Raw genomic sequence first — 27,261 nt, forward strand, 5'->3', positions numbered from 1 at the left:
TTGGGTTGTGTTGGTGCCTAAACAGGTTCCTGATGGGTAATTAGGAATTAGCGATTTATTTGATTGCTCCACAAGCCCTCTGAGAGATTTTTGTTTGTTATGAGATTAACAGAGATGTGTACGTTTCTAGGGGAAATCTGGACACCGAGGATGGTTTGTTTGTCCCTTAAATCAGGCTAAAGTCTGCAGCATTTAGCACATCTGCATGGCACCCATTTGTTCTTCTGTCACATAGAAGACAACTAACTAATGAACTCCTTTAGTTTGAGTCTATACTACATTCAAGATGCTGATGAGAGTAGATCACAGATAATCCACAACATTAATCTTGTTAAAATGTGATGATTCATGTGTTCAGTAACATCAAACTGACTTGACCATTTCCCTGACCTGCTACTCCCCAGATCCTCATTTGATTGAACATCTATGCACACATTTGACCTACAGTGACCTCTGTGACTAAGAGAAACTCATAGAATGGCCAAAAGACTTTTGGAAACCATCCAAGAAGACATCAAGCTTCTTCTCCGCCTCCCGCTTTAGCCATCTGTTCTCTTTTAGTTTTATGAGCCACACCTAGCAGTGGATTAGCTGTTAAATACCTATTTTTACTTTAAGTCGATTTTTTTTCTTCCTAAACAGGCTACATTATGTCATCATCTGTTTTCAGGAAAATGTGCTTTGCTGCATTGCAACATTTAATTCAGCAACTGTCAATGAACATCACAAAAAGTTTTTATTTAGCGCCAACAGTCCCCAGATCTTAATCTTATTCTGCTTCCTTGAGATTTGCTAGAAAAAAAAACATGTATCTGATTAAGAAATAAATAAATAAATAAAACTCCCACCTCAACTTGCTGGATTTAAAGGATTTACTGTTATCGTCTTGGGTCCTGATGTGACAGCGCCCTTTAAAGGCTCTTGTGGAGTTTGTGCCTTGACAGGTGAAATCTGTTACGGTAGCACAAGGAAAACCTGCACCTTATTAGCCCGGTGACTTTATTATGGTAGTTGTTTGGGTCTACACTGACTTAATAAAGATCTGTCATTGGCTGATAAACATCCACCTGAAACTGCTGTCATTGCCATTTTAATTATACAACTGGTTTGGATGTGACTGGTAAATATTAAAATTACATTTCCAAGAATATATTTCACAAAGATGTCATTTCGATGTATTTATTGTTTCACTTAAAATGTTTATTTATCAAACTATAGAAGCTGCCAACAAACTGCTCTAGGGGAATTGAAAAAGGAGGCAGTTGAAGACATAAATTTCAGAAAGTGGCAATCATTTTCTAAGATTTAGCTGTTGCAGCTAAAACTGCTCCACAGAGGGATCGTTCCGTACAATCAGCAATGTAAATGTGGAGATGCTATAAGTGAGTTTGTGCTCATTTGTCTCAGTGAGCTCTTAAAAAACCACATCACAGGGAAAATCTCAAAAGACAGATCCTCTTGAACCATTTCTGTTGAAATCTGGGCTACATTTGCTCACTCAGTTGTTGTTTTTATTTTGTAAATAAACACAAAAATGTCTCCTCTAAATACAAATGTGCTAAATTTTTGAACTGCTGACTAACATTAGCATGTGTATGGGTGTTCTTTTTTTTATTATCTCCAAATGTAATTTCAGGTTTTTCAGGGCTCAAGTATCAATTAATTGGGATTTTTTATTTATTTCAACTAGAATCAACATAATTTATCTTTTTAAATATTTGTATTAATTCTTACTCAAATATGTTATTTAATAAAATCTAAACATTGTCCTTAGCAGGTTCTGGTGTTGTGCCCTAAAGTAGGGATGCACCGATCAGGTTTTTTGCTGCCGATCACCGATACCGATCACCGATGCCGATCACGTGGATTGGCCAGAAATTTTCTACAACATTATAATGAGTGCTACAAACGACATAATCTGGGAATAAAGGAAATGTAACCTAATCTAAAATGGTCTGTATTAGGGTTGTCACGGTGTGAAAATTTTACCTCACGGTTATTGTGACCAAAATTACCACGGTTTTCGGTTTTATTGCGGTATTTTTTTTAAACGTGCTACATTTTCACACAATTAAATAAACCCTGTGTGTCAAGAAATATTGTCCTCAGTTTGTGTCTAAATTTTGCCTAAAATGTGTTATTTTGTAATTATGTTGTTTATTTGTTTACATGTTTCCCCTTTAGTCTTTAAAATACCAATATTTGCCCATAACTTCTTAATTTTATGTATGTTTGATGTCATCATTTTAAAAATATTAGATCAGATGATACTCAGTACTCAAGTAGCCTTCTAATCAGATACTTTTTTACCCTTACTTGAGTAATAAACCCTATATCAGGAAAATATTGTCCTCGGTTTGTGTCCTTCCAGTGAGCTTTGCAGATGTGGGGAAATGTCATCAGGCAGTAATCATTGTTAAATTCATAATTATTCTCGGAGAGAGACCAACTCTTATCTGCCCCTGGGAGCCCCGTAATGCATAGCGTCATTTCAACATGGGGGTGTCCGCGACACAGTTTATATGCAGGTAGCGGCGCTGCGGCTGCTTTATATAGCGACTCGTTGCATTCTCCCTCAACCCAAATCCTCGGATCACGTATTTTAGCTAAAACACTAACGTTAGCTTGCCTTGCGTTGACTGTAGAGTTGTGGGTGATGATCACACAGATGTGTCATGAGATCTGAAGCGTTCCTGCCTTTCACAGACTCTTTTTCTGCACATGCTGCAAACAGGATAGCCGTCTTCTATCAACTGTCCCTCGGCATTCTTCAAATATCTAAAAGATGCCCGTACTTCCCACTTTGTCTTCTTTGAGGGATAAAAAATGTTCTCCTGAGCGCTGCCGTCTCCTCCTTTGGCCATTATTTCAGCTTTAGCTTCAAGAAAGTTTTGGTTGTAAACAACAAAGTGCGCATGTGCCGCCGGCAACTTCAGCAGATGATACGGTGGCTGGTAAGGGTCACCGCGCCTACACCGCAGCCACGGTAATCCCACCGAGATAATATATGTTTTTTTTTAAAACAAGACGGTTATTATTTTTGTCAACTTTTTTTTTTTTTTGCCGGGGTTTACTGCTACACCGGTTACCGTGACAACCCTGCCTGATTGGTCTGCTTTGATCTATTTTGAAAACTCAGATCAAAACGGATAGGGGCGCTATCGGCCGTTTGGGATCAAATGCCGATCCATCGGTGCATCCCTACCCTAAAGCCTGCCTGCCAAAATTGCTCCTCTTCTTGTGTGAAGGTGCATATAGTGTTTTAAAAAATGTATACTAATGCCATGTTTGTTATATGCGTTCTTCCTTACAAAGTTATGGTTTATGGGCAGATAAATAAAATGAATGACTGTTTATAACATGTTTTCTTTGAAGTAATATTACATCTTTAAAAGGTTATTCATTTTGAGTCCCATTGCTGCTTTTTCAAACCAACAGCAAAATTGTTTAGGCAAGCACAAAATACAGTACAAAACTCAATAAAATGTTGGTCTTAATCGTTATTTCATCGTGTTTCTGGTCAAAAACAAAACATTTTCAGGAGAAATGCAGCTTAGAAACGTGTTCTAATTCAGAATCTATTAAAAATAGCCTTATTGCTCATAGTTCTAATTATTTACTTCTGCAATTTGCAGTTGTTTTGACAGGGGATGCACAATTTGGCAGGCATGCTCTTTTTGGCATAACACCGGTCCGACTAGGTGCAAGATTGTGTGCATACAAAGACAAACCCTTCATTAAAATACTCACAAGAGCACTTTACAACATAACACACCTGTTTTGGGTCTGTGAGAGACAAGAATAGCCTCACAGAATTTAGGAGTTGACCCCTGGACCCTTGTGCTGCAGATCAACCGTGCAGAGTGAGATAATTGGGTAAACTATGTATATTTTTTTATCAAGTAAATATTTCTATTAAATGTACAACTACTTTCAGACAACGTAATAAAAAAAAAGTACTTTGAACTCATAGTGCATCAGAGTCAGGGGTATGCCGCCATATTCCTCAGCTCCCAAAGTTGAATTATTGGGGTCACTGACCTCCACCTACAAGGCAGCTTGTTTAAATCATACCCACTTGCTCCACCATCTTTATCAGAAACCCATCCAAGTTGACTCAATTCTTTATTTGGAAGTTAATGATGTTTGTAGAGATGATGTTTTGACCCCAGAGAACAGATTTGTTCCACAGATCACTATTTAGATTTTAACGCCCGCTTTGCCCTGACCAGCGTGCTGCAGCAGGGCCTGGGCCACCGATAGATGCCAACACAGCCAGCCTGAAGTGAAGAGACATCAAAGCCTGTCCTGGGGACCATGGTGGCTGGTCTGTGTGAGGTTTGAGTAGAAATCTCTCTGTTTTGTTTTGATGGTAATTCTAGTGGAGCACAAGTTCTGCCAGAGGCCTCAAAACACAAACAACACAATCCTGATTGGGAACATAAAGTAAGCGCATTGGTGCATCTGAGAAACGAGAACCAAATGTACAAATCAGAGGGTATAATTAACTCACAGATAAACATCTGCCTGTATATTTATTTTTATTTATTTATTTATTTAAAAAAAACTGTCAGTGACTAACAGGAAGTGACGTTTTGTGTCCCACGCTGAGCTAAAAGTGCTAAACCCCATTCTCCCATCACTTACACCATTACTATCATTTTTTTCTTTTAACTGCAGAAAAGTTAATAACTAATATTTTACTTCCTGCTGTCATTTCTCCATTCAGCAGCTTCTCTTCTAGAAAAAGACTGTGACAACATGAGGATGGGAGGCTCACCAAATAGAAAAATGCTCTACATTACTACCTAATATTCTCCATTTGGTTTACAGCGCTGTTAATTAAATATAAGATTGTAAGATAGGTTGAGTACTTGTGCTTAAAGCCTATGAGCTGGATGGTGCTGTTATTGTTGCAGGATTTGTAGACAGAATTGGTAAATTTCCAACCTGAAGGTTGCCTTTTATGCTGTCCAGTTCCTTTGATGTCTTGGAGAGCTGATGCAAGATGCTGCTTCGTTCACTGAAGACTTCTTTTAGCTTCTTTTCCAGACCATCGTAGCTTTGTCTGTGGAGAGGGGAGATATTTCACTGTTGAATGCAAGCGACTCACAAAAATACACTTTATTGGCACTTATGAGAGAGAGGTGTATTCAAAACTGTAATAAAAATCACCCGTAAAAGATAAAGCTGCAGGAGAGAAAATGAAAACGTCTCAGTGTGCCTAAAGGAAAAGATTTAAATGCGTCTGAATGACCAAGAAATGTAAATGCGTGAGCTTTCGGTTATCTTTAGGAATTTTACCAAATGTATGCAACAAAAAGATGACAAATATGTGTTTATGAAGTCCAGCCCATCAATAAATGAACTTGCCCCGAACCCAGGGCTGGCCCAAACTTTTGTAAGCAGGTTTTCCATCAGCTTAAATCCCGAAGAGTGGAGAGGAAGCGTATTAAGGGTGTTTAAATGGGTAAGCCAGTGAAGATACTCAGCCACCCCCAGGTAATTCTAACTGCTAGAATAGAAAACAACCGGACTTCCTTTCATGCTTCTTGAACCAAAAATAAAAGTCCAACTGCTTTAAGGAAAGTTCACTTGTTTTCTATTTAAGCAGATAAAGCACAGAAAGAGAGAGAGAAAAGCAATAGATGGCTGCATCGTTTTTGGTTTAGGACGGCAAAAGTTTAGGACTTGGTTTACTTTTTACTCCTTTAGTGATCAAAAATAAATAAATAAATGAAACCTATGATTTAGTGCTTGTTTACACCAACTGAAGGTACTTTGTGGGCCACTTAAATAGCAATGTATTTCTAAACCCCTGACTCAGATGCACCTTCACTACCATCCCCCTACACTCATCTACAAAAATGAGCCTCTATTCTTTTTTCACATGCATTATGTACAAACTAGTGTTAGTTACACAAATACCAATACAGCCCTCTTCAAGGTGGACAACTGACTTGTAAAGCACTACAAAAATTATATTCTGGTGAGACATAAAATCATCCTCCTTTTTCATTTCTTATGTCTGATGGCAGACTTTTGAATTAAGAAACAAACTTGTGTAAATCCATTCTGTTCCATGCTGTGGTAATGATTTCTTATGTTCATTTTGATCATTCTTTTGCAACTAAATAATTATAAAAGGGATTCAGTACCAAATTAGAAGTTCCAGCCACCACCACAGAGAATATAATTAATTTCTCTCCTCTTCAACAGCATCCGAATGATAAACAAGGCAAATAAAAACATGTTTTCACATTTCATTAAACATTTAGACCCTCGTCAACTATTAAATTAAATATTTACTTTTGCAGAAAAATAATAGTTTTGAATAATTATGCATATGTTCAATCCTGGTAAGTATTTTTATCAAATAAATGTACATTAAATGCGCCTGACATGTACTGATTTGACCTTTCACAATACCATTTTTAATACATATGAAGGTTTATTTTCATGAGGCATAGTTTGGTTCATCAACTCTGCCCTGCTGAAGCAGAAAACTAAAGGATGAAGCAGAAGTCGTGTATTATTTTGAATCTGAGGCTTATTTTCAGGTTGGGCTTTCTTCCAAAAACCCTGTACACCCCATGTCATAGATCCTAACAGCAGATCACACACAATAACACATACATCACTAATAGAAAAGTAACACCTGGGAAATAAATAAATAACATGACATACTGAATGCCACACTTGACTTGCTACCATATGGCATTGGCGGGAAATTTATTGCTGGTTCAAGCATCGGGGGAGATAGGGTGAGAGCATCCTCCCAGTCTGCAATATTATTCATCACCCAGTGGAATAGAATCTTGGGTGTCTACGGAATGAATAGGGCCTTTATTTTGAGCATCACTGACACAGAAACATGTATACCACAAGGTTCATAGTCGCTTCTCTACCTACCCCATTCACCACAAATTGCTCATTACAGCAAACAAATGGTAACAGCTGCACAATTGTACAGATCCCTCCAAAGACTTCAGTATTCCATCGCCTTCTTCCAAACAAAGATTCTCTTTCTCTTAGCCGGTGATGTTAATGGTGATAATGACAACCACAATGCTTGACAAAAAGAGGCTTTTAATCTGAAATGGCACCATCAGGCCCCTGACATAAAGCAGTGATGTGGGGATTTTTTTCCCCCTTTTCTTTCAAGACTTCTGCAGATTGAAACGAGTCCCCGGCTGTCTTGCTAAAACTAATAAACTCTTGAGACTGAGGAGGAGGTGTCATTTACAGGATCAGATTTCAGAGGGCAAATATTTCTTCACCCTTGGAGTTGCAGCAGGTTTCTGAGTTATATGAGGCTGACCCTGTGGAGGGAAATAGAACTACCGAGACTAAACAAAACACCACAGAACATGACAGCCAGTGCACAAGCAACGGCTCAATAAAGGAAGCCAAGGCTGTGAGTCTTACAAAAAAGCTGCAGCTAAGCATCTATAGATGTTCTTTCTTCTACTTTCTGCCGAAGACTTAAACACTGAGCTGTGATACGAATCTGTTATTCAACACTTGATATAACAGGTGACACTGAACTTAGAAATTGTACAAAAAAGTGCTTCTGAACTTTCATGTTGAACAGGTTTAATCAAACGTAACTAAAACGACATTTTAGTGTTGAACACTCATTTCATCCAAACATTTGCACAGTGGTCTCTAGCACAGATGAATGCATTGTAAGTCGTGTTCTGGGGGAAAAAAGCTCTGGTGCACCTGTTTCAAGAACTAGAGGAATGCCACATCGGAGGAGAGCGGCAGTTGGATTCTTATTTCCTGATAATTGGACATCTCTCCTCTGATTGGCTAACAGCAACGCAACTCTACCACTGACACGGTTTGCTTTGTAAAGTTGATTTTTTTTATCTCCACAAATAACACAACCCTGGAGGAGTTCTGCCATGTGGTGGAGTTGCTATTGTTAACGGTTAGCTTCTACTAGCCAAGATGTTATCTGCTGTTTGCTGGACATTGAACCAACAGCCTTCCTCATTGTGAGTCAAGATGCGACTCAAGTCCACACCTCTGTCAATCACAGTTACACACAGAGAGGCATCTCACAGGTTACTCGTTTTATTGAAATACAGGAAATTAAATAAACAAGTAAAAAGCAGAAACAGACAGATTTGTTTTCAGTTTGATGATATTCTCCACAGACGCAATCACGTTTCAACAAGCAAAACAGTCAGAAGCTGAGTCCTGAATGAAATACTGCATAAGCAGTATAAAGAGCTGAAAGGATGCAGACCTGTCAACTCTAACCACCAGACTCAACGCCGGAGGCCTGTTTTTAGTTCTGTGGACTAGCCTCTGTTTTAGCAGCTCAACCTGCTGGTTTTGACATTGTTACCTCTTACTGTTTCCTTCCAGATCATTCAGTAATGCACCTTTAACATTTTAATTAGACAAAACAAATCAGATAAATCAAACTGCCACTAAACATATTCTATATCAAATTCACATTTCCAGAACTATAATGACTGTTACTGAGCAGTGAAACATGCTTTTTGTGTCACTTGAATGATAAATATCCTGCACTTGTGTAGCGCCTAGCAGAGTCGGAGGACTCTGAAACTCTTTACACTTCAGTGTATCATTCGTCCATTCACACACACACTTACACACTGATGGTGATGTAGCTGCCCTGAGGTTCACTGACAAAGGCAAGGCTGCGGAGCACAGGCGCCATCGGTCCCTCCGACCTTAAACTTGTCCCACTGATAAAAACAAATCCTGCAACAAGCTGTCAGACATGTCACGTCTGACATCTAATTTCTGGAGCACTGTAAAATATTTTATGGGCAAAATGGTATTTTAATTTATTTCAATGAATAAACAGTTAATGGATGGATTATTCCTATTTGAGGCTCCTGGTTGGAGGTTAGAGATGGGATGCACATCCACAGCTAATGGTGACCATGCTGGTGAGCAGCATGAGTCTGCATTTAAACACTGTTTATTTGGTTTTTCCTATAAATGTTGCATACCTTCAAGGGGATTCTAGAAGTTGAAGCTAAATAAATTGTTTTTAATCCCACATGTAAACAAATATGACTATTCTGATACAGAAAAAAAAGTATAATTTTATCATAAATGTTTTCCTTTATTGACTCACATAGGTTTACTTCTGGTTAATGTCATGCTAATGCTAACAATAACATTGGGTTTTAAAGGATGTGCTGCTACAGTCCTGGTGCACTGTGTCTCAGTGGATCACATCTGTTTTGGTGGCATGTGAAGGACCAACAGTTTATTAGACATGGTGGTGATGATCTATGTATCTGAGTCTCACTGTTTTATTGCTGCTCTAAGGATGTAATTAAACAAATGTTGAACTATATGGAAAAAAAACATGGCGTACTGTCAGTGTTGAATCTATTTTAAATATCCACTCTGATTAAAGCAGCTGATCTTATCTCTCTCGGTACATCCATCTAAGAGCTCAAGGGCAGATCATCCCACGCTCAGTTGTTGGTCGCTTTTATCGCCTTACCTACAGCCGTGTTCATCCATATTTCTGTCCTTTTGATGCTTTATTGTTATTAAACGCTGCTTGCAAGTGCATGGAATAGGGAATCATTCTCATGCTTGCTGAGTATAATCTGGGCTATTATACAATGACATTGAAGATAATATTCACCGCTTTCTGCTTAGCAATTAGCCCCTGTAAACATGTAAATCTCAGTGTGTGTGTCAGCAGTTTGATAAACCAAGCATCTTACCCTACCCAAAATAAGCGTTGCTATTTTTGGGAGGAAAAAAATGCACAAGATGGACAGCAGTTTTGACAAGGACACATTAAAGGATTCCCTTGGGCTCATTGCCTTTGGAGGCCTCTCCAGAAGCAGAGCTGTTATTTTAATCACCACCCACAGCCACATGTAAACTCCATCAATCACTTATCACAAATGTTAAATTAGCACATATCCAGTCACCGTAATAAAGGTGGAGATGGGGTTTGGTGTGTTTCTGGGAAAACAGGATCTTCTTTTCCTTCCAGTTGTCCTAACTTTGTTTTCTCTCCTTACACTACAGTTATAAGTAGTTATAATTGTTTATTTTGTAAATCAAAATTAATTAGCATCAGCTTCAATGTTGTGCATTTCTATATTATCTATATCTATAGTAGTTTTTCTACTATCAGGGTTTCTGCATAAATAGGCACATATGCTGCATGGCACATTGCTAACGTGGTGATTCCTCCACTATGAAGCTATTTTATGAAAATTTGAGTGTTTTTACAAGTGTTCAAGTGTCAGCAGTGAAAATTACATTTATCAGATGTATTCACATGAAAATGACAAATTTGAACTTGCAATTTGTGCAATTTTTCATGTATTTTGTGAGGTTTGGTTGAGCTGGATGTGGATGGGAATGCAATCTTGCTGCACCTGAATTCCAATTATTCTACTTTACCTTTTGTAGTGTGAGAATTCAAGACTAGAATATCACCAAAGTGTAGTTCAGAGGGCACTTTAAGCCTTAGAAAATAACTACTGTATAATTTATAATCATAATGTGAACCAAATTTGACATAAAATAAATCAAGTCATTCATTTATCTGTGACCATTTTCAGGGTTTCAACTGTAGCCTCTTTTTTAAGACACACCATGCCGGCAAACCGGTATAATATTACCGCAATGGTATGTCTATAAACGCGCCATGCCGGCATGGCGTTGTGCAAATTTTTCGGCATTCGTTCCGCCTCGCTTGGCAGTAATATTGCGGTAATGGTCTGTCGTATGCGCCCTGGCGCAACAAAGGCAGATGTCATGATGACGTGGGGGGTTATTTCTGAGCTCTGGCTGGCAAATTTATTGAAAATGAAAGTAAACACAGGCAATGAGGTTTGCTTTTGGAACAAAATCAGCTGAGATGGCAAACTGGAGCACTACAGCACTCCATGAGCCTCTCTGTTAGAGCTGGAGCTCAGTTCACTAGAGACTGCACATTGACTGATGGGGACAGACACCTTTAGGAGGTGCTTGTTAAAAAAAACGTAATGATCACAGCTTCAATCGCAATAAAAGGCAAGCTATGTCCAAGATGAACGGAAGTCTGAGGCAGCACAGAGACCGCCCCCATACCCCCCTTTATGCCGCCATCACCTAATCTTTTATAAAATTGCCACGATTGCGTCACATTACCACCACGATCTGATCTTATAAACAAACTTTATCCTCCCCAGGGAGCCGCGGGGATTAATAAAGTATTTTTGAATTGAATTGAATTGAAATCCCGTTTTGCAAACACTATGGTCCTGTAAAAACATCTTGAGTGAGAGCCATGGCTGCTGTACTAGTGCACCAGGCAACATGTCTGACTGCAGGATTCAAGTTGAATGTTTTACATTGTAGAAGGCAGTCGCCTCAGAACAAACAGCTACTGAGCATTAAATGAGTTTATTTGCCACCACACAGACTTGAGGCAGGTGGTGTTTAAGTTTGTACTTCCTATTTCAGGTTGGATTAATTATGCCATTAGAAGGGGACAAATACATTGTTTTAATAAGGCGGCCTGCCCAAGGCCTGTCAGCAAATTAATATATTCCTCTAACAGAGCATGACCACCATAGAGCATCTGCAACAAAAGTCAGTCATGTTTACCAACTGTTGTATAAACAAGGAAGACAGCAGGGAGTATTAATTGCTTGCATGTCAGGGGATGTCTGACACTAAATCTTTCTTAATTGTTTAGTAAGGGGATATGATGAGACAACTGGCAACGGGGACGTCTTTAATAGACGCCATCACTGTGTAGAGACCTTGGATGTGTCGTTCTTTTAGGACACCAGAAGGACTTGAGGTTTCGGTTAACTTTTACAAGCTAGTAAAACTTTGTGTTGTGTGTCTAAGGAAAGTTTTTTATTACATTTTTTGTATTAATTCTTTTTTTTTTCAACCATTTACATGGATTGTATTAGAAGTTACATACACCCATTTAGACTCACACTTGTCGACTGATTTGCAAATCAGGGTCTTGATAGAGTTCAGTGGCTTGCCCAAGGACAGCTTAACATGTGGTGGGGGAAGCTACGGATGGATTCCAACCATCTAATTGGAATACAACCCAACAGAGCCATGAGTGCCCTTCAGGATAAAAGCTGGGCAAAGGCCAAAAGACCAAAACACATGAGGAAAAATGATGGGTGACAGTCAGTTTCTTAGTGTGTGCAATTTTTAGGCAAATGATAAATGACCTTCACTTGTATAGCACCTCTCAGAGTAAGGACTCCAAAGTGCTTTACACTACAGTGTTTCATTCATCCATTCACACACTGATGGTGATGAGCTATGATGTTGCCACACCTGCCCTGGGGCACACTGACAGAGCACAGGCACCACCGGTCCCTCCGACTACCACCAGCAGGCAAGGTGGGTTATGTGTCTTACCCAGACACAACAGCAGAATTCTCTGTCCGGAGCCGGGATCGAACCTGCAACCTTCCGATTACTGGACAACCCACTCAACCTGTTGAGCTGCCTTATGGGGGCAGTAAATGTGCTTTACAATTATCAGGACATGATATAAAAACACATAAAAACATAAATTAAAATACACACAGATAGAAGTACAGTTTAGAGCTAAATGAGAAGACAAAGTTAGAGTGGAGATTACAGTGGAGATGACGCATGATAAGAAACAATTAATTTAAAGGCTGGTTTTTAGTTTTGTTTTCAAGTACACTAGGGTTGGGGCACATCTGAGGTCATGGGGAAGCTGACTCCATATGTGAGCAGAATAGTTACTCGATGCATCTCCACCCCGTTTGGTTCTGACCCGAGGTTCTATCAGCTGATTGTTACCTAAGGATCTCAGAGCCCTATTGGGTGTATATACAGGAATGAGATCAGACATGTATTTTGACCCCATGGCATTGTGTGATTTATAAACTAGTAGGAGCAATTTGAAATCTATTCTGTAGTTTACTGTTAACCAGTGTAGGGATCTAAGAACGGGAGTGATGTGCTCCATTCTCTTAGTTCTTGTTAAGACTCTAACAGCGGCATTCTGAACAAGCTGCAGTTGCTTCACAGCTTTTTTGGGAAGACCAATTAGGAGATCATTGCAATAGTCCGGCCGACTAGAAATAAAAGCATGAATATGTTTCTCTAAGTCTAGTTTGGACATGAGACCTCTGACTCTTGATATTTGATGAAGGTGATAAAACGCTGATTTAGTTATTGCCTTAATATGTCCAATATGTTTGTCTGTGGTGTTGGCCAAATACCATAAAAACCACTAAATGACTTTTCAAAACTCCCATAAAGCAATCCTTTAGCATTATTTTACAACTGAATAACTTTTGTCTTAAATCAAACTCAAGCAGGACACTACAGCTAATTGAAAACACCTATAAATCAAATCAAATCAACTTTATTTATAAAGTGCTTTCACATGCCCAAAACGGACAAACAAAGCACTGCACACCAATAAAAGTCACAATAAAACAGACATATAACCATTTAAAATACAATAAGAAATCCCGAGTACAAGTTCGCAATCCATATCAGTCCTTTTTCCAGAATCAGATCCAGACACATTCAAAGTGATGCTGCCCACGCAATCCCATCTTCAATGTCCAAACGCCAACGAGGACAAATGTGTTTTTAGTCGGCTTTTAAAAGTCTCAAGTGATTTGGCCTGCTTTACGTCGGCTGGCAGCTCATTCCAAAGACTTGGTCCGAGCACTGAAAAGGCACGACTCCCATGAGACTTCAGGCTGTACCCGGGCACGGTTAATAGACTCTGGTCAGCTGACCTAAGGGAACGCACCGGGACATGTCGGTGGATGATGTCAGAAAGGTATTTAGGTGCCCCTGAGTTTAACGCCTTAAACACAAACAGGATAACCTTAAACCTGATGCGATAGGAGACAGGGAGCCAATGCAAGGCATGTAGGACTGGTGTAATATGTTCAGACCTCCTGGTAGATGTTAAAAACTGCACAGCCGAGTTCTGAACCACCTGGAGGCGTGCTATTGGAGCTTGCCTAAGCCCCGCATATGGCGAGTTGCAATAATCCAGCCTACAGGTAACAAAGGCATGGATCACAGTTTCCAGAAATGGCTTAATTTTCATTATACGGCGTAGATTAAAGAAGCAATAATAATAGCCAATAAAATGTCGTCGAGGACCTTCAGCAATGCAAATTCAGTGCTAAGAAAGGGTTTGAACCCAGATTGAAATACTTCTCCTTTTCCCCATTCCTGCAGAAAAGACATCAGTTGGATAAACACAGCCCTCTCTATGATTTTTGATATGAAAGGGAGTGTAGATACTGGTCTGAAATTAGACAAGATTGCTGGGTCCAATCCTGATTTCTTAAGCAGGGGTCGTACCACCGCCTACTTTAGGGAAATAGGGACTTCCCCAGATAGCAAGCTGCTATTTACAATTTGCAGTACATGGTCACCCACTACAGTAGCCTTGCCAGGAGAACATCAATTATCACCCCTGTTGGCTTAAGTCTCATGACCAGATCCTCAAGCTCTGCAAGAGTTAATGGTTGAAAACCCTCCAGTGCCCTTGGAACACAGAGATCAGCAGAGGGGGCATGCTTACGTGGTGGAATAGCGGCCCTTGTCACCCTTACCTTGTCCACAAAGAAGTCCAAAAGATTATTACATGGCTCCATGGTGTACTCGATCGCAAGGGGCTCATTGCCATTTAAAATAGAGTCCACTGTCTTAAAAAGTATCCTAGCATTCTGAGAGTTTAAGGAGATTACGTTGGCAAAGTACTTTATCCAATTGCATCTTTCACGGCTTTCTGATAGCCAGTCCAATGTCCTCTTAGTCGGTCAAGCGAGCTCTGGAGCCCATCTTTTTTCCACCTCTGCTCGGCCTTCCTGCACATCCTTTTCAGTACTCGGGTACTCTCAGTTAGCCATGGCTCCTATAAATTAGTGAGTTATACATATGTTAAAGGAGACATAACATGCTTTTAAGTTATTCCTTTTTACATCTAAATCCTTCAGTTGGGGGTCTAAAAACAGTGGAACTGCAGTTCTTTGGTCTGATTTCCTCATTATTGTTGCTCTACAGACCATCATCTACCCCTGTTCTGAGGAGAGTCTTGAGAACGAGCCGTTTTTGGGTACTGTCTCTTTAAACTGGAGGAGGAGCTGTAAACTCCGCCCCCCTCCATAGTGCAGACCTGTACTCTCCTCCCCCAGCCGGACTTTGTAGTTCTATAGAGAAATCATTATTTAGCATAGCAAATTTAGCATAGCATATTAGCATTTTTAAAACATGTGGGGAGAGTAGTTCATCAATCTGTTTCAAGGCTGCTAACTCTCATGCATTTGTCTGTAGTCACTCACACACACCCGTCACGGCCGACGGAGGGACAAGTGAGCAGGCACGTGCGCGCACACACACACACACATCCGTCACGGCCGACGAGACAAGCGAGCAGGCTCGCGCACACACACAAGGAATGCTGCTTGCTTATTTATTTCTATAAAAAATGTTTTAAAAAATGATACAGCTCATTAAAACACCATTAAAATATATTTCATTAAGATCTCTATCTATATATACATACATATAATTATAAATAATTTTATAAGTAGTCTTATTTAATATTGGGTGTCTTAATGGCTGAAAATGGATAAAAAGCAGTTACATTTTAATTTAAAGATTTGAGATTCTAGTCAAAAATAAAGAACATTCCTCCAAATGTTCTTTAATGTGATCATTATAATTCTAATGCTTAGAACTTTGTTTTTATTGTCTGCAATGCGTAGCCTATATCTTTATTAAATGTGTTTAGCTGTAAAGTGGTAATTCTCTCTAATGTGTACAGAGAGGTGGACATCAGTGCTGCAGTGAAATTCCCAAGATCAGTCTGCTTTGCTAACAAATATAGTTAAATCTTACCTGCATTCTAAATAAATACCGTTAGGTGGAAACATCAGTAGGCATTGAGTTATTGATACAATCCCTAACAGCCAGAATGGAAGAAGAGCATGCTGGGTCATCCTGGACCTGAGCCTGTTCTGTGTATTTACCTACAGGATGCAATAAATGTCTACAAGGCGGAGTTTGGACCATTACATCTAAAAGAAAACATACAATCAGTGATTTTTTTATTGTTTACATTAAAATACAAATTTTCTAAGTATTAACCTCACAGCAAATAAGTAGAACTATATAATAAACAGGTTTTAGTAGTTAAACAGGCGTTGTGCACACAGGTGCTTTGTGCCCCGGTGCTGGTGGTATCTAGGTCTCAGAGTTCCTGTCCTCCTGCCGTCTTCTGTTGTCCTCAGGATACGGATTGATGTTTCCTGATGATGAGGGAGGGGAAGTATGTGGGCTTCAAACTGGTCCTGGATAACAGTGGGAGACCTCCGTTGTCTGAATACTGAGACCAGAGGGTTGGTGAGATGCAGATCTTCTCTACCTCATCTAGAAACGGAGTTGGTTCAGGGAAAACTTTTCCAAAGACCAGTTCCATGATGTCATCGCCATATTCTGCAATGATAGACGATAACTTTAATGACATATTTTGTTTACAAGTAGCTTTAGGAAAGTTGGTTCTTTAGCTTTCATGTTTATAGTCACATTTGTGTTGCTGCAGTGACTTCATATTCTTACAAATGTAATAAAATAGTGACACTAAAATTATACAAATGACTCCTTATGAAAGGAAGCTCATTAGAGAGCAGTGCAGACAGACTTACTACATGCTGCAGCTGTTTTTGTAGGCCAGCTGCTGCTGAATTTGGGGAAAGTTATTCTGCACACATCCAGATCAGATGGTCGATTACAGAAAATAATGTATTTCAATAATTTCTAAACAGACTAAACAAGTAAAACATCAAATAAATCACTCTGCTGTCATCAGACGGAGTGATTCAGGGGGTGAGGTGTTCTTAATGATGAGGGTGGCTGAGGTGTCATTACTCACTTTGGTCTGGTCCAGACCGTCTCTTTACTGGTGGGTCTCCTTCCTCAGTAGGTGTCGTGAAGCTCCAACATCTGAACGTTCTGTGTTCCTTAGAGGAGAAGAAAAGTAACATTAGCAAGCTGGCTAAATTATTTTTACTAGCATCTCAAGGACTTGGAGAAGCAGATCTTCACTTACCTAAACATCAGACCAGTTTGTCCCAGCTGAGCTCATCAGGGCGTTAGTCTGACAGCCTGTCAGTGAAACACGGCTCCAGACTTCTGGATGTGGACTCTAAAATGCAAAGGAGCATTTTTACTGTTGTTTTAATTATTTTACAGCTGATTTGATCAGCTTTCCGATGCTCACGCTCATACAGACGGTGAGCTTTGCTGCGTCTGACTGATGCAGAGTTCGTTTTTATATCTGCAGTGAGACAAAAAACTAACCTCACTTCACTCAGAGATCGTTCTTTAAAACTATTAAATCCACTGTGTTGACGCACTTTAATGACTTTGTCACGCTGCATTTTAGCTGATATGGGACTTTATTTACTGGATGCTAAGATTACATCACACTCACGTAAAATAACACACAGGCTCTCTGCTGCTACAATCAGTGGATGTACATCTGGTGTAAAAGAAGGCGTTGATCAGAAATCACGTTTTATTCCACGAAAATCAGCCAAATCCACATTAATCTGGGTGCTAACTTTACTAGCATACTGTGCTAGCGATAGCAAGCCGGATGCTAACGCTTTAGTGCTGCTAATGCCCGTAAACCTAAAGTAACGTTTGTCGACATTTTAGAGTTATATGAAGCTTACCGCTCTGCTGCTGTGTCCCGGTGCTACCACATTCAGATGGAAATGACTCCTTTTAGATAGATGAAGCCCTCCGTACTTACTAGCCAGGAGACACGAACGAACCACGCGCGCGCACACACACACACACACACAAACACACACACACACACACACACACACACACACACACACACTACTTTTTCTTCAGTTTTTTTTTTAGCAGTAGTGTCATCAGCTCCTGGGTTTAAATACTGCCACACCACCCTTCCTTAAAACGAGGAACAGTTTTGAGCTGTGTGTGGCTAAAATAACCAGACATTCTGCATTTTTCCAATAGGACTACAAAAAATCTTAGCGAGATGAAAAAATGGCGGATTGGCTCTGTGTTTAGCCGAGGGCCATTACCATATTTGGTAGTTATCCTGACGAAATAAATTACTGATTTAATAGATAATTTGAAAAACTGAACGGGTGGACAAATATGCCCAAAACTTAATTATTAAATATCTAAATAGCAACTCCAGTGAATAATATAAGCCTTTTTGCTCACTTAGACACTTAAAATGTGAAACACACTGTGTTAACGGATAAAAAAGTGGGTTTTTCATGTTATGTCTCCTTTAAACTTCATTTGGTTGTAGCTAAGTTGTCCCCATCATATGCATTAAGCACAACAAATTGTGCAACATCTTTGCTTAATGCTTTGCAGGTAAGCCATGTCTGCCTGTTAGCAAACTATCCCATGAACCACTGCATTTAATTTACTGAACAGTTCAAAACTGAATCACAAGAACATGCGAAACTGATTGCATTTTAGAGTAAGCCCCATTTGAAATGGCCATCTTGGCCTAAGTGTGTTAAGCAAATTTTGTTTCAGAATAGTTTTAAAATCTATCTACAGTGACATAGCTGGAGTGTGTTTGGAGATGAATGAAAAACAGAAACGTATTTGTTACAGCTTTGAATAAGAATCAACATTATTGTCAGTGCCCCAACGTCCTGAAGCATAGACATTTGTCATCGCAGTACAGCCTGGCCAAGGTTACACACACAAAACGTGTAAAACAAAACAGATACAGGCAGACCACAAGAGCTGCCATGCAAGGCTCATTGAGTTAAAGAGATAATGTGTAGTTTTTACTGTTAATCTCTGGAAATGCCTTCAGATGCAGGTCTATGAGAAACTACAGCGCCAGAAAACTTGCATCTATGCATCTGCGTTGCGTTCTCTAGATGGGACTAACTGAAAGACCACCAAATTCTGTGGAGTCAGGCCAAGGTTGCATGCTTTCTTCCCCACAAATAACATTTACCATAATGTTTTTATACTAGTGACAGTCACAGCAACATGGTGTAAAAATAACCTGAAATGTATGCACTGCCCCCTAGTGCCAGGAAACCACACCCTGTAGCTTTAAGGAAGCACACAATTCAACAGTATCCTGTTACGAAAATTCTTTCCACAATTTGCAAATGTCGGCGCAGACTTGGCAACCCTTTGCGCTCAAATATGATTGGCTCTGGAAACAGGAAGTAGATAACAAGAAACAGATGAATTTTTAAATTTACATTTTCCTTACCATACATCTCAATATGAATGTTCAGAAACCAGCCACTATTGCAGACATCTACAGTTTCATTAATATTTGACAGTTTGGACCAATGCTAAGGTAACTGGTGCAAAACTGGTATATGGATCATATGAGTAAAGATGCCACTGCTTAGTTTTTTTCTTGAAAGTGAGGTACTCATTTCCAAAACATGTAATTTTCTACCATGGGAGATTTAAGGCATTGAAATAGAAATACTTAGCATTTTAGATGAATTATTCAGTGATTACTCGCAGGCTTATTCAAGCGGAAGTAGATGGCACTTTCTTTGCCTCAATTTTTTAACACACATCCCTACATCCAACAAGGAATAATACTTGTTTTATATCAGAAGCTGATCGAGGAGGGAAGTGCAAGATACATCATAAACAACCCATTTGATTTAAACTGGAAAAGATTTAAAGATATTATTGGATTATCAATGCTGGTATAGAACAGTAGTGACCAACATGATTTATGATTGATAATGATGTGACTCATCACTGCTTCCCATTCCTCCATCTAGGCACCAGCACCTCACAAATAACAGCTTTAAAAGCATCCAAAGAACCTCTTACAACCACTAGCATCAATTAAACGTAGCATTTCAGTGTCTAATGCAGTTCCACCATCACTGTTTATCAAAGCTGTGCAAGTCCAAGATTCGTTCTTCAGTAATTGTTGTGCTTTTGTAAAAATGGACCACGCTTGACTTGTTTTTTTACTCAAGCTTCAGTGCTTTGTTGCTATTGCGAATGATGGAGTACATATGTGGGAGAGCTTCACCTTTTTCCTCAGAGAAGACATTTTGACAACATCTAATCAAGCTTTCTGTTCTGTGTTGCTGAGGAACACTAAAAATACAACGCCGTATATGAAAGACAGTGCAACTATCCTGAATGATGGCCCTTTACTAGCAGAAATGATTAACAACTGGCCAAAACGTGGCCATGATATGTAGTTTAGTTCATAAATATGAGCATTAATGTAGTACTGCATGATTACAATGAATCAATTATATTAAACTGACATAAACATTCTATTCTGTTTAAAACTGCTTTGATTTGTGATTTTTATGTTTAATTATTTTTAAACAGCTAAGTGAAGCAAAAAGGGGTCTCATGAGGTTAGGGGAGCATTTGTTATGTTTTACTTTATAATAATCTAATATCAAATGTCAAGCACACCCTAATATTTCTCATCAACAGAAAACCAACCGAGGCAACGGGTTAGGAAAAAACAGACAGAAGTCATCAGACAGTATAAACACTTCTAGTCCTGTAAACATTGTGAAAGAGTAGCTGCTACGTTTGCCAGTTATCTCCCCAGATGATCTCCTGAACACTTAACCTGAGAGCTTGGCAGAACATCTCTTCAAAAAGTGCAGAGCTGACTTCTGTATCTCTGAAATGTCTCCAAAACATTTTATCACAGAGTGGAACCAGGAGCATCACATGTAAGCAGTTTGCTTATCCACTACACCCTCAACAGGACACAAACAGGCAAAGTTTCATTTTAAAAAGGTCTCACAAACAATTGTTATTGGATTTTGATGAGATTTCTGTTGATTTGAACAAAATGAGTAAAGAACTGGAATGAGTCTAAACCCTAAATCCAGCAAACACTTAGCTGGTGTTAAATGTTTTGTTGGGATTTCCTCCAAGGAAATTGGTTGGCTCACACTTTATCCCACTGAGAGCACAATGGGCAGTGTTTCTGTTTTATCCGAGGGGTATTATAATGCAGTACTTAATCCTTTGGCCATGCTTGCTTTGCTTGAACAGGACAGTCTGTTTTGAATAGAACAGCCTGTGTTGGTTGGACATCTTGGCCAAAACTTCCTGTTCCAAATAATGGTTGCTCTTAGAAACCACATTTGCTATAAAGCCAAGAACAGCAATTATATGCTGACACATCACCAGGTAATGTTTTCAATCATTCACCCGATGTGTGCTGCAAAAATCACCAAACTCAGCCAAAGTTTCCGGAGATGTGATTGGCTACATTCATTCTGGCTGCAAACATAATCCAAATAGCTTCCAAAGCTAAAAAGCCTCATCAACAGCTAAGAGAATTAAAAATGATGATGCACCTGTCCTTAAACAATAGTGTAACATGTGTCTAGTGTAAGCATTTCACCAAGGTTCAAAATGATGAGCTGTGTTTTTAATTTCCAGCCAAACTTTAACTTGAAAAAAGGAAAAATGCATATCCTGTGCTTTGGGTGGAAAACTAGAAAATTTCACAAAAGTGCATTTTGAATAATTCTTTAAAGGGAAACAAGACAGTTTTGGTTTGCTTTTAGCATGCCCTAGTGTTTGTTTAGTAGAAACAGGAGCAAAACGTATCTCCTCGTTGTGCATTTGCCTTTTAAAAAAAAAAAGAAAGAAAAACATCTTTTCTATAGCGCCTTGCAAAAACAAAAAAATATAAAACATCAAAAATATATAAAAAAATGATTACAAAGCTTAAAATAAGCAAAAATAGACAATTGTGATTAAAAATGCAAATGCAGTTTTTTTATGTCGTTTAAATTACAATTTCAGAGGCAATTCTAAAATATTATGGATCATGATAAAGATCTATTGGAGATCTACCCCAACTTTTGGACTGCTCTGCCAGTCACTGTTGCTCAAGCTGAGAGGAGCTTTTCAAAACTTGATCAAGTCATACCTGAGGTCAACTATGTTTCAGGGGCGGCTCACTAACCTGGCTCTGATTAGTATCAATCACTCAAAGGGGGCCTCGCCCGGGGAGTAATTCCATGTAGAACCGCCACTGGATCCAGGGGACTGTTCTGTTCTGGTCCTGCTGGACCTGACCGCAGCCTTTGACACTGTTGACCATCACCTGCTACTGGAGAAGCTGATAGCCTGGGTAGGCCTATCAGGATCTGCACTGGAGTGGTTCTCCTCTTATCTCTCTGAGTGCTCCTTTTCTGTGGCCGTCTCCAAGGTTAGGTCCTCCACCACCTCTCTTACCCATGGTGTCCCACAAGGTTCTGTGCTGGGGCTTCTGCTCTTCCTCCTCTATCTGCTTCCTCTTCAGCACATCCTGAGCTCCTTCAAAGGAATCTCCTACCATCTTTATGCAGATGACATCCAACTGTACATCTCCTTTAAGCCCCATGAGATGTCTAAGCTGCAGCTGTTACACACCTGCTTAGACTCTATCAAAACCTGGATGGATGGGAGCTTTCTTCAGCTGAATGAAGATAAGACTGAGATCCTCATCTGTGCCCCAGACAAGCTGGTTCCCAAAGTCAGAGACTCTCTTGGTCAGATTGCTTCCCACACCAAACCTTCTGTCAGGAATCTTGGCATGACCTGTGACCCAGCTCTCACCCTGGATTCTCATGTCAGTTCTCTTGTTCGCTCTTCCTTCTTCCATCTCAGGAACATTGCTAAGCTGAGTCCCATTCTGTCCCACTCTGAACTTGAGAATATTCACCACACCTTCATCTCCTCACGCTTAGACTACTGTAACTCTCTTTTCACGTGTCTGAGCAGAACCTCCCTGAACCGTCTACAGGTGGTTCAGAATGCCTGTGCTCGGCTTCTGACCAAGTCCTCCAAACACACCCACATCACCCCGCTTCTCCTCCAGCTTCACTGGCTGCCAGTCAACTTCAGGGTTCATTTCAAGATCCTGGTTCTGGTCTATAGGGCCTTATATGGACAAGCACCATCTTACTTTGGTGATCTTCTTAGTCCCTACACCCCCAGCAGGTCCCTGAGGTCCAGTGATCAAGGCCTACTGGTTGTGCAGCGCACCAGGCTAAAGACCAAAGGTGACAGATCATTTGCTGCTGTGGCCCCCAGGCTCTGGAACTCTCTCCCCCTGAGCCTGAGATCAGTGGACTCAGTGGTCTCCTTCAAAAAGCAGCTGAAGACTCACTTGTTGAAGCTGGCTTTGGTGTGACCTTCTTCAACCCCTCTCTCTTTATTCTGCTCTCCCCACCTATTCCACCTTCCTCAGGATCCACTGATTTCCCTCTTTCCTATTCACTCTCTCTCTTTCTTTACATTTTTTCTTTTAAATCCCAATTGCCTATTTTTGCTCATTTTAAATATATTTTTTAACATTTTCTAAATGCTTTTTTATATTTTTACATTTTTTTACTTCTGTGAAGCGCCTCGTGATTTTTATCTTGAGAGGTGCTATAGAAATGATATTTTCTTCTTCTTCTTCTTCATGCCTAATGATGAAAATATTATTTGTTTGTCGGATGTGAATCCTATAGTTTTAATCTTAATTCCGATGTAAATTTAGGAAGATATCCAAAAATGCTGAAATAATACCGCTCTCCATGCTGCTGTTTTTCTGTGTTTTTCTTATTTTCATCAGTCTAGTAGCTAATAAGTTGGAAACTGGCAACAAACAGGCAGATGAAACAGATTCACATCAAGGGCAATCAGTGGGGCCTCTTCTCGACTTCCAAGTGTCACTCAGTGAAAACACAAGAGGATGAGTTAAGCCAGGCAAAGGGGGAGGCAGGGCTGGTATGTGAGGTGGTGAATTTGAAATTGGATGACAGATGTGACTTGATTACTGGTTAACTACCCTGCTGGTGCACCACTCCAGGCTGAAAGATAAACCTGCTGGAGGCTGGATCATCAATTTGAAAAAAGGCAAAGTGCTATTTGAGTCTATTGTTTCACTTGCAGTAGCACTTGGCGTTGTCTTTGATGGGATGCCTTGCCAACACACTCTTAACATGTGCTATTAAGGCTGCAATGGCTGATCTGCAAAAGAAGCTAGTTTTTAGACTTGGTCACAGAACTCTCACCCTCCCCGTCAGCTATCATCCCTAGACCACAGTCGCCTAATGCTGGACCCCACATTGCAAGAGGAAATAAGGGAGCGCTAAACCAAAAGTCTTTTGTTATTCGTGACTTCAAATGGTAAATTCTCAGTGGCCTGGTGGTATGAGTGTCCACCCTAGGACTGGAATATTGTGGTATAAATCCGGTCGGATTAAACCTAAGACATTACAAATGGGACCCAATGCCTCTTCGTTTGACACTCAGCTTTAAGGGGTTGGATTGGGGGTTAAACCACCAAATAGTTTCTGAGCATGGCCACAGCTGCAGCTCACCGCTCACAAGGATGGGTGAAATACAGAGGCGTAATTTCACCAGTGTGAGATGATCAGTGGGACTCTAACTTTAACTTTTTGAGACTCTGGTAGTTTGTCCTAAATATGAGGTGGTAGCAGCCGGCTGTTTCTCCTTCTCTGAGAACCTCTCATACCAGTGGTTCTCTTTCAAAATGTGAGAGTATTTAATGAGTGGAGGACCCATGTAAATGCAGAAGTGTGGTGATTTGGTGAGATATCTGGATGGTCCTATCATTGGTTTCGGACTGAACCACAGCTTGGATTTTTAGACAAATGCGAGAGAACCATTTCATAGTTTTTTTTTTTTTGTTTTTTTTTTTTATCTCCAGAAAATATTTATGGCTATACTATTGAAAATTGTTAAGAGGCATTGTGAGAGCTGTCACAGCTCGGGAGAATGGCTGTCTGGTCATTTGTTTGTTTATTTGAGTGCTTGTCTTTTTTCTTTCCTTGGACTGTCTTTGGATGCCTGAAGTGCACACATTCAGTTATCTTTCTTTTTCCTATGTACAAGTGTGTACAATTTACGTGTGTATACAATGGTTTAGTGTGTCATTCTTTGAGTTACCAGTGTCCTTGGAATTGCTGTTGGATCACCACAAAGAAGCAGCCCAGCTGCAGCTTACAATCAGCACTATTGGAATATACCAGCTCTCAAGGGAAAATAGATTTTTGTTTCTTCTTTAATCAGATATTCTCCATTGTAGATAATCTGTTTTGATAGTAATATGCATTCATTTGTGAGGTACCCACATATATTGCTCTGATAGTGTGTATTTGTAGTGTTTTATATCAAATGTTAATTGATGATTTCTCACCTTGATGTGTTGACAGTGATCTGATCAGTGACTATTTAAGGTAAACTTTACTCATATTTTAATACATTTCCATTGGTCTCTAGTAGGAATGAATGCCTTGTCAGTTGTTCTCTGGGGGGAAAAGGCTCTAGTTAGCTTGTTCCAGGAACTAGAAGTGAGCCAGATCAGAGTTGAGCTTCCGACGACAGTATTTAGAGTCTCATGTCCTGATACCTGGACATCTTGGAGTTAATTCCTACCTGCTAAAATCTTTTATCACTCTGGTGTTGGTTCTGATATTCACTCTGCTGTGGTCTGTTGGGGTTAAGGCAGCTCTGACCAAGACAGGAAGGGACTGAACAAGCTAGATATGCTATTTTGGTTTCTGGGCTGCCCACAGTTAAGGAGATGTGTGAAAGGAGGATGCTGACCACCATCTTGGGAAACCCCTCCCACTGGTTGCATTTCACTGTGGAGGCCATGGACAGCTCATTCAGTGGAAGGCTGAGACATCCAAAACTTAAGACAACACGCTAACGCAGGTCATTCATTCCCTCTGCAGTAAAAGTGTATAACTCCTCAGTTTAGCACTTACTTATTGGGACTATCCTTATACACTCTAACATTAATGCGATATGTGTTAGTGTTCCTTACTTGTGCAATACCGGATGTACATTAATATGTCTGTGTCCCTTACGCTGCATAGTTTCATTTTTTTGCTGCATACTCTTATTGAAGATTGTAATAATAGTTTAGCTGCACCTTTGCTATTTTTCTTCTTCCTTTTCTCTGCGTGTACATGCTGCTTTTTGTTTGTTTGTTTGTTTGTTTGTTTAGATGCCCATTAGCTGCTGACATACAGCCACTATTCTTCTTGGGGTCTAATCTCATACAATCATTACATTTTATATACATACATTTTTTTGCCACTTTCCCTCTACAGAAATCCTGGTAGTGCATTCAAAAGCACAATTGCACGATAAACCACATGTTTCTGCATTTGATTTGTTCTGCATGCAGGTAACAAACATTGTCCCTGCATTCTTTGTCTTGTGAAATAATTGTGTTTATCCGCAAAAAAAGACAAGGTACAATAAATTACATCTGAGGTTTTTGTCGTAATGATATTTCTAATAAACGTTGTTAATGAAAACTCCAATTTGTCTCTTACTCTTAGCCAGGTCAACTTATTGTGCAACAGATTTACACTGCTTCTGTATGGACTCCCCAATACCATGCGTGCAGCCTGGTTTTGGACAATTTGTAACTTATCTAGATTATTTTCATTGGTGTTGGACCAAACCACAGAGGCATAATCTAAATGAGAAAGCACCAATGACTGAACTAATAGCTTTATTAATTGAAATGGAATGAATTTCCTACAATGTTTAATAATAGCTGTACTTCTTCCCATTTATTTTCCAAAATATAGTTAATAACCCAAGATAGTTTATTATCAACAAAAACACCCACTAACTTTAACTCATCAACTTGTTCAATAATAGTACTTTGTAAGGTCAAACTTAAAATTTGATTCGTTTTTAAAAAATGTCTAGATCCTATGCCAACCATCCATCCTATACTGTACCAAGTGGATTTCCCCACTGTGTGATTAATAGTTTATTCTATTCAATTCTATTCTATCTCACCTCTAATTGGCTAACAGCAATGCAACTGCCACTAACCATTTGCTCTACAACACTGATGTTTTATCTCCATGAATAACTCAAGCCTGGAGGTGTTCTGCAGTGTGGAGGAGTTGCTAATGCTAATAGGTGTAGGAGATTATTTTCATGTACAGCTGGCTTGAAAAACTCAGAGTAACTGATTATAATCAGAAATAATGACTAAAAAAGATTTTTCAGTGAACCACACCTATAAGTTCTTTGAAGATAGAAAATTTCTCATTAACCACACTTGGAAATCTTTTCCTCTCATCCTTAACCACTTTATTTTACTAGTGTTGGATCTGCAGTTTATAAGTTCTGGACACAGCAGCTATTTCGTCTAGATTTTTGTTTGGGTCTATTGTCTCTGTTTTATCT

At 39.6% G+C, this 27,261-nt stretch overlaps 1 protein-coding gene across 1 annotated transcript in view; it reads right to left on the minus strand.

Moving 5' to 3' along the window:
• The window catches only part of luzp2 (leucine zipper protein 2), a 276,903-nt gene that overhangs the window by 143,234 nt on the left and 106,408 nt on the right, over positions 1–27,261 (minus strand). Inside the window, exon 2 of the mRNA XM_015953680.3 lies at positions 4,951–5,068. Within this exon, the coding sequence (XP_015809166.3) occupies positions 4,951–5,068 (118 nt within the window). The remainder of the gene's footprint in view (positions 1–4,950; positions 5,069–27,261) is intronic.

Source organism: Nothobranchius furzeri, chromosome 9 (assembly GCF_043380555.1).
Source record: "Nothobranchius furzeri strain GRZ-AD chromosome 9, NfurGRZ-RIMD1, whole genome shotgun sequence".
Classification (NCBI taxonomy): Eukaryota; Metazoa; Chordata; class Actinopteri; order Cyprinodontiformes; family Nothobranchiidae; genus Nothobranchius; species Nothobranchius furzeri.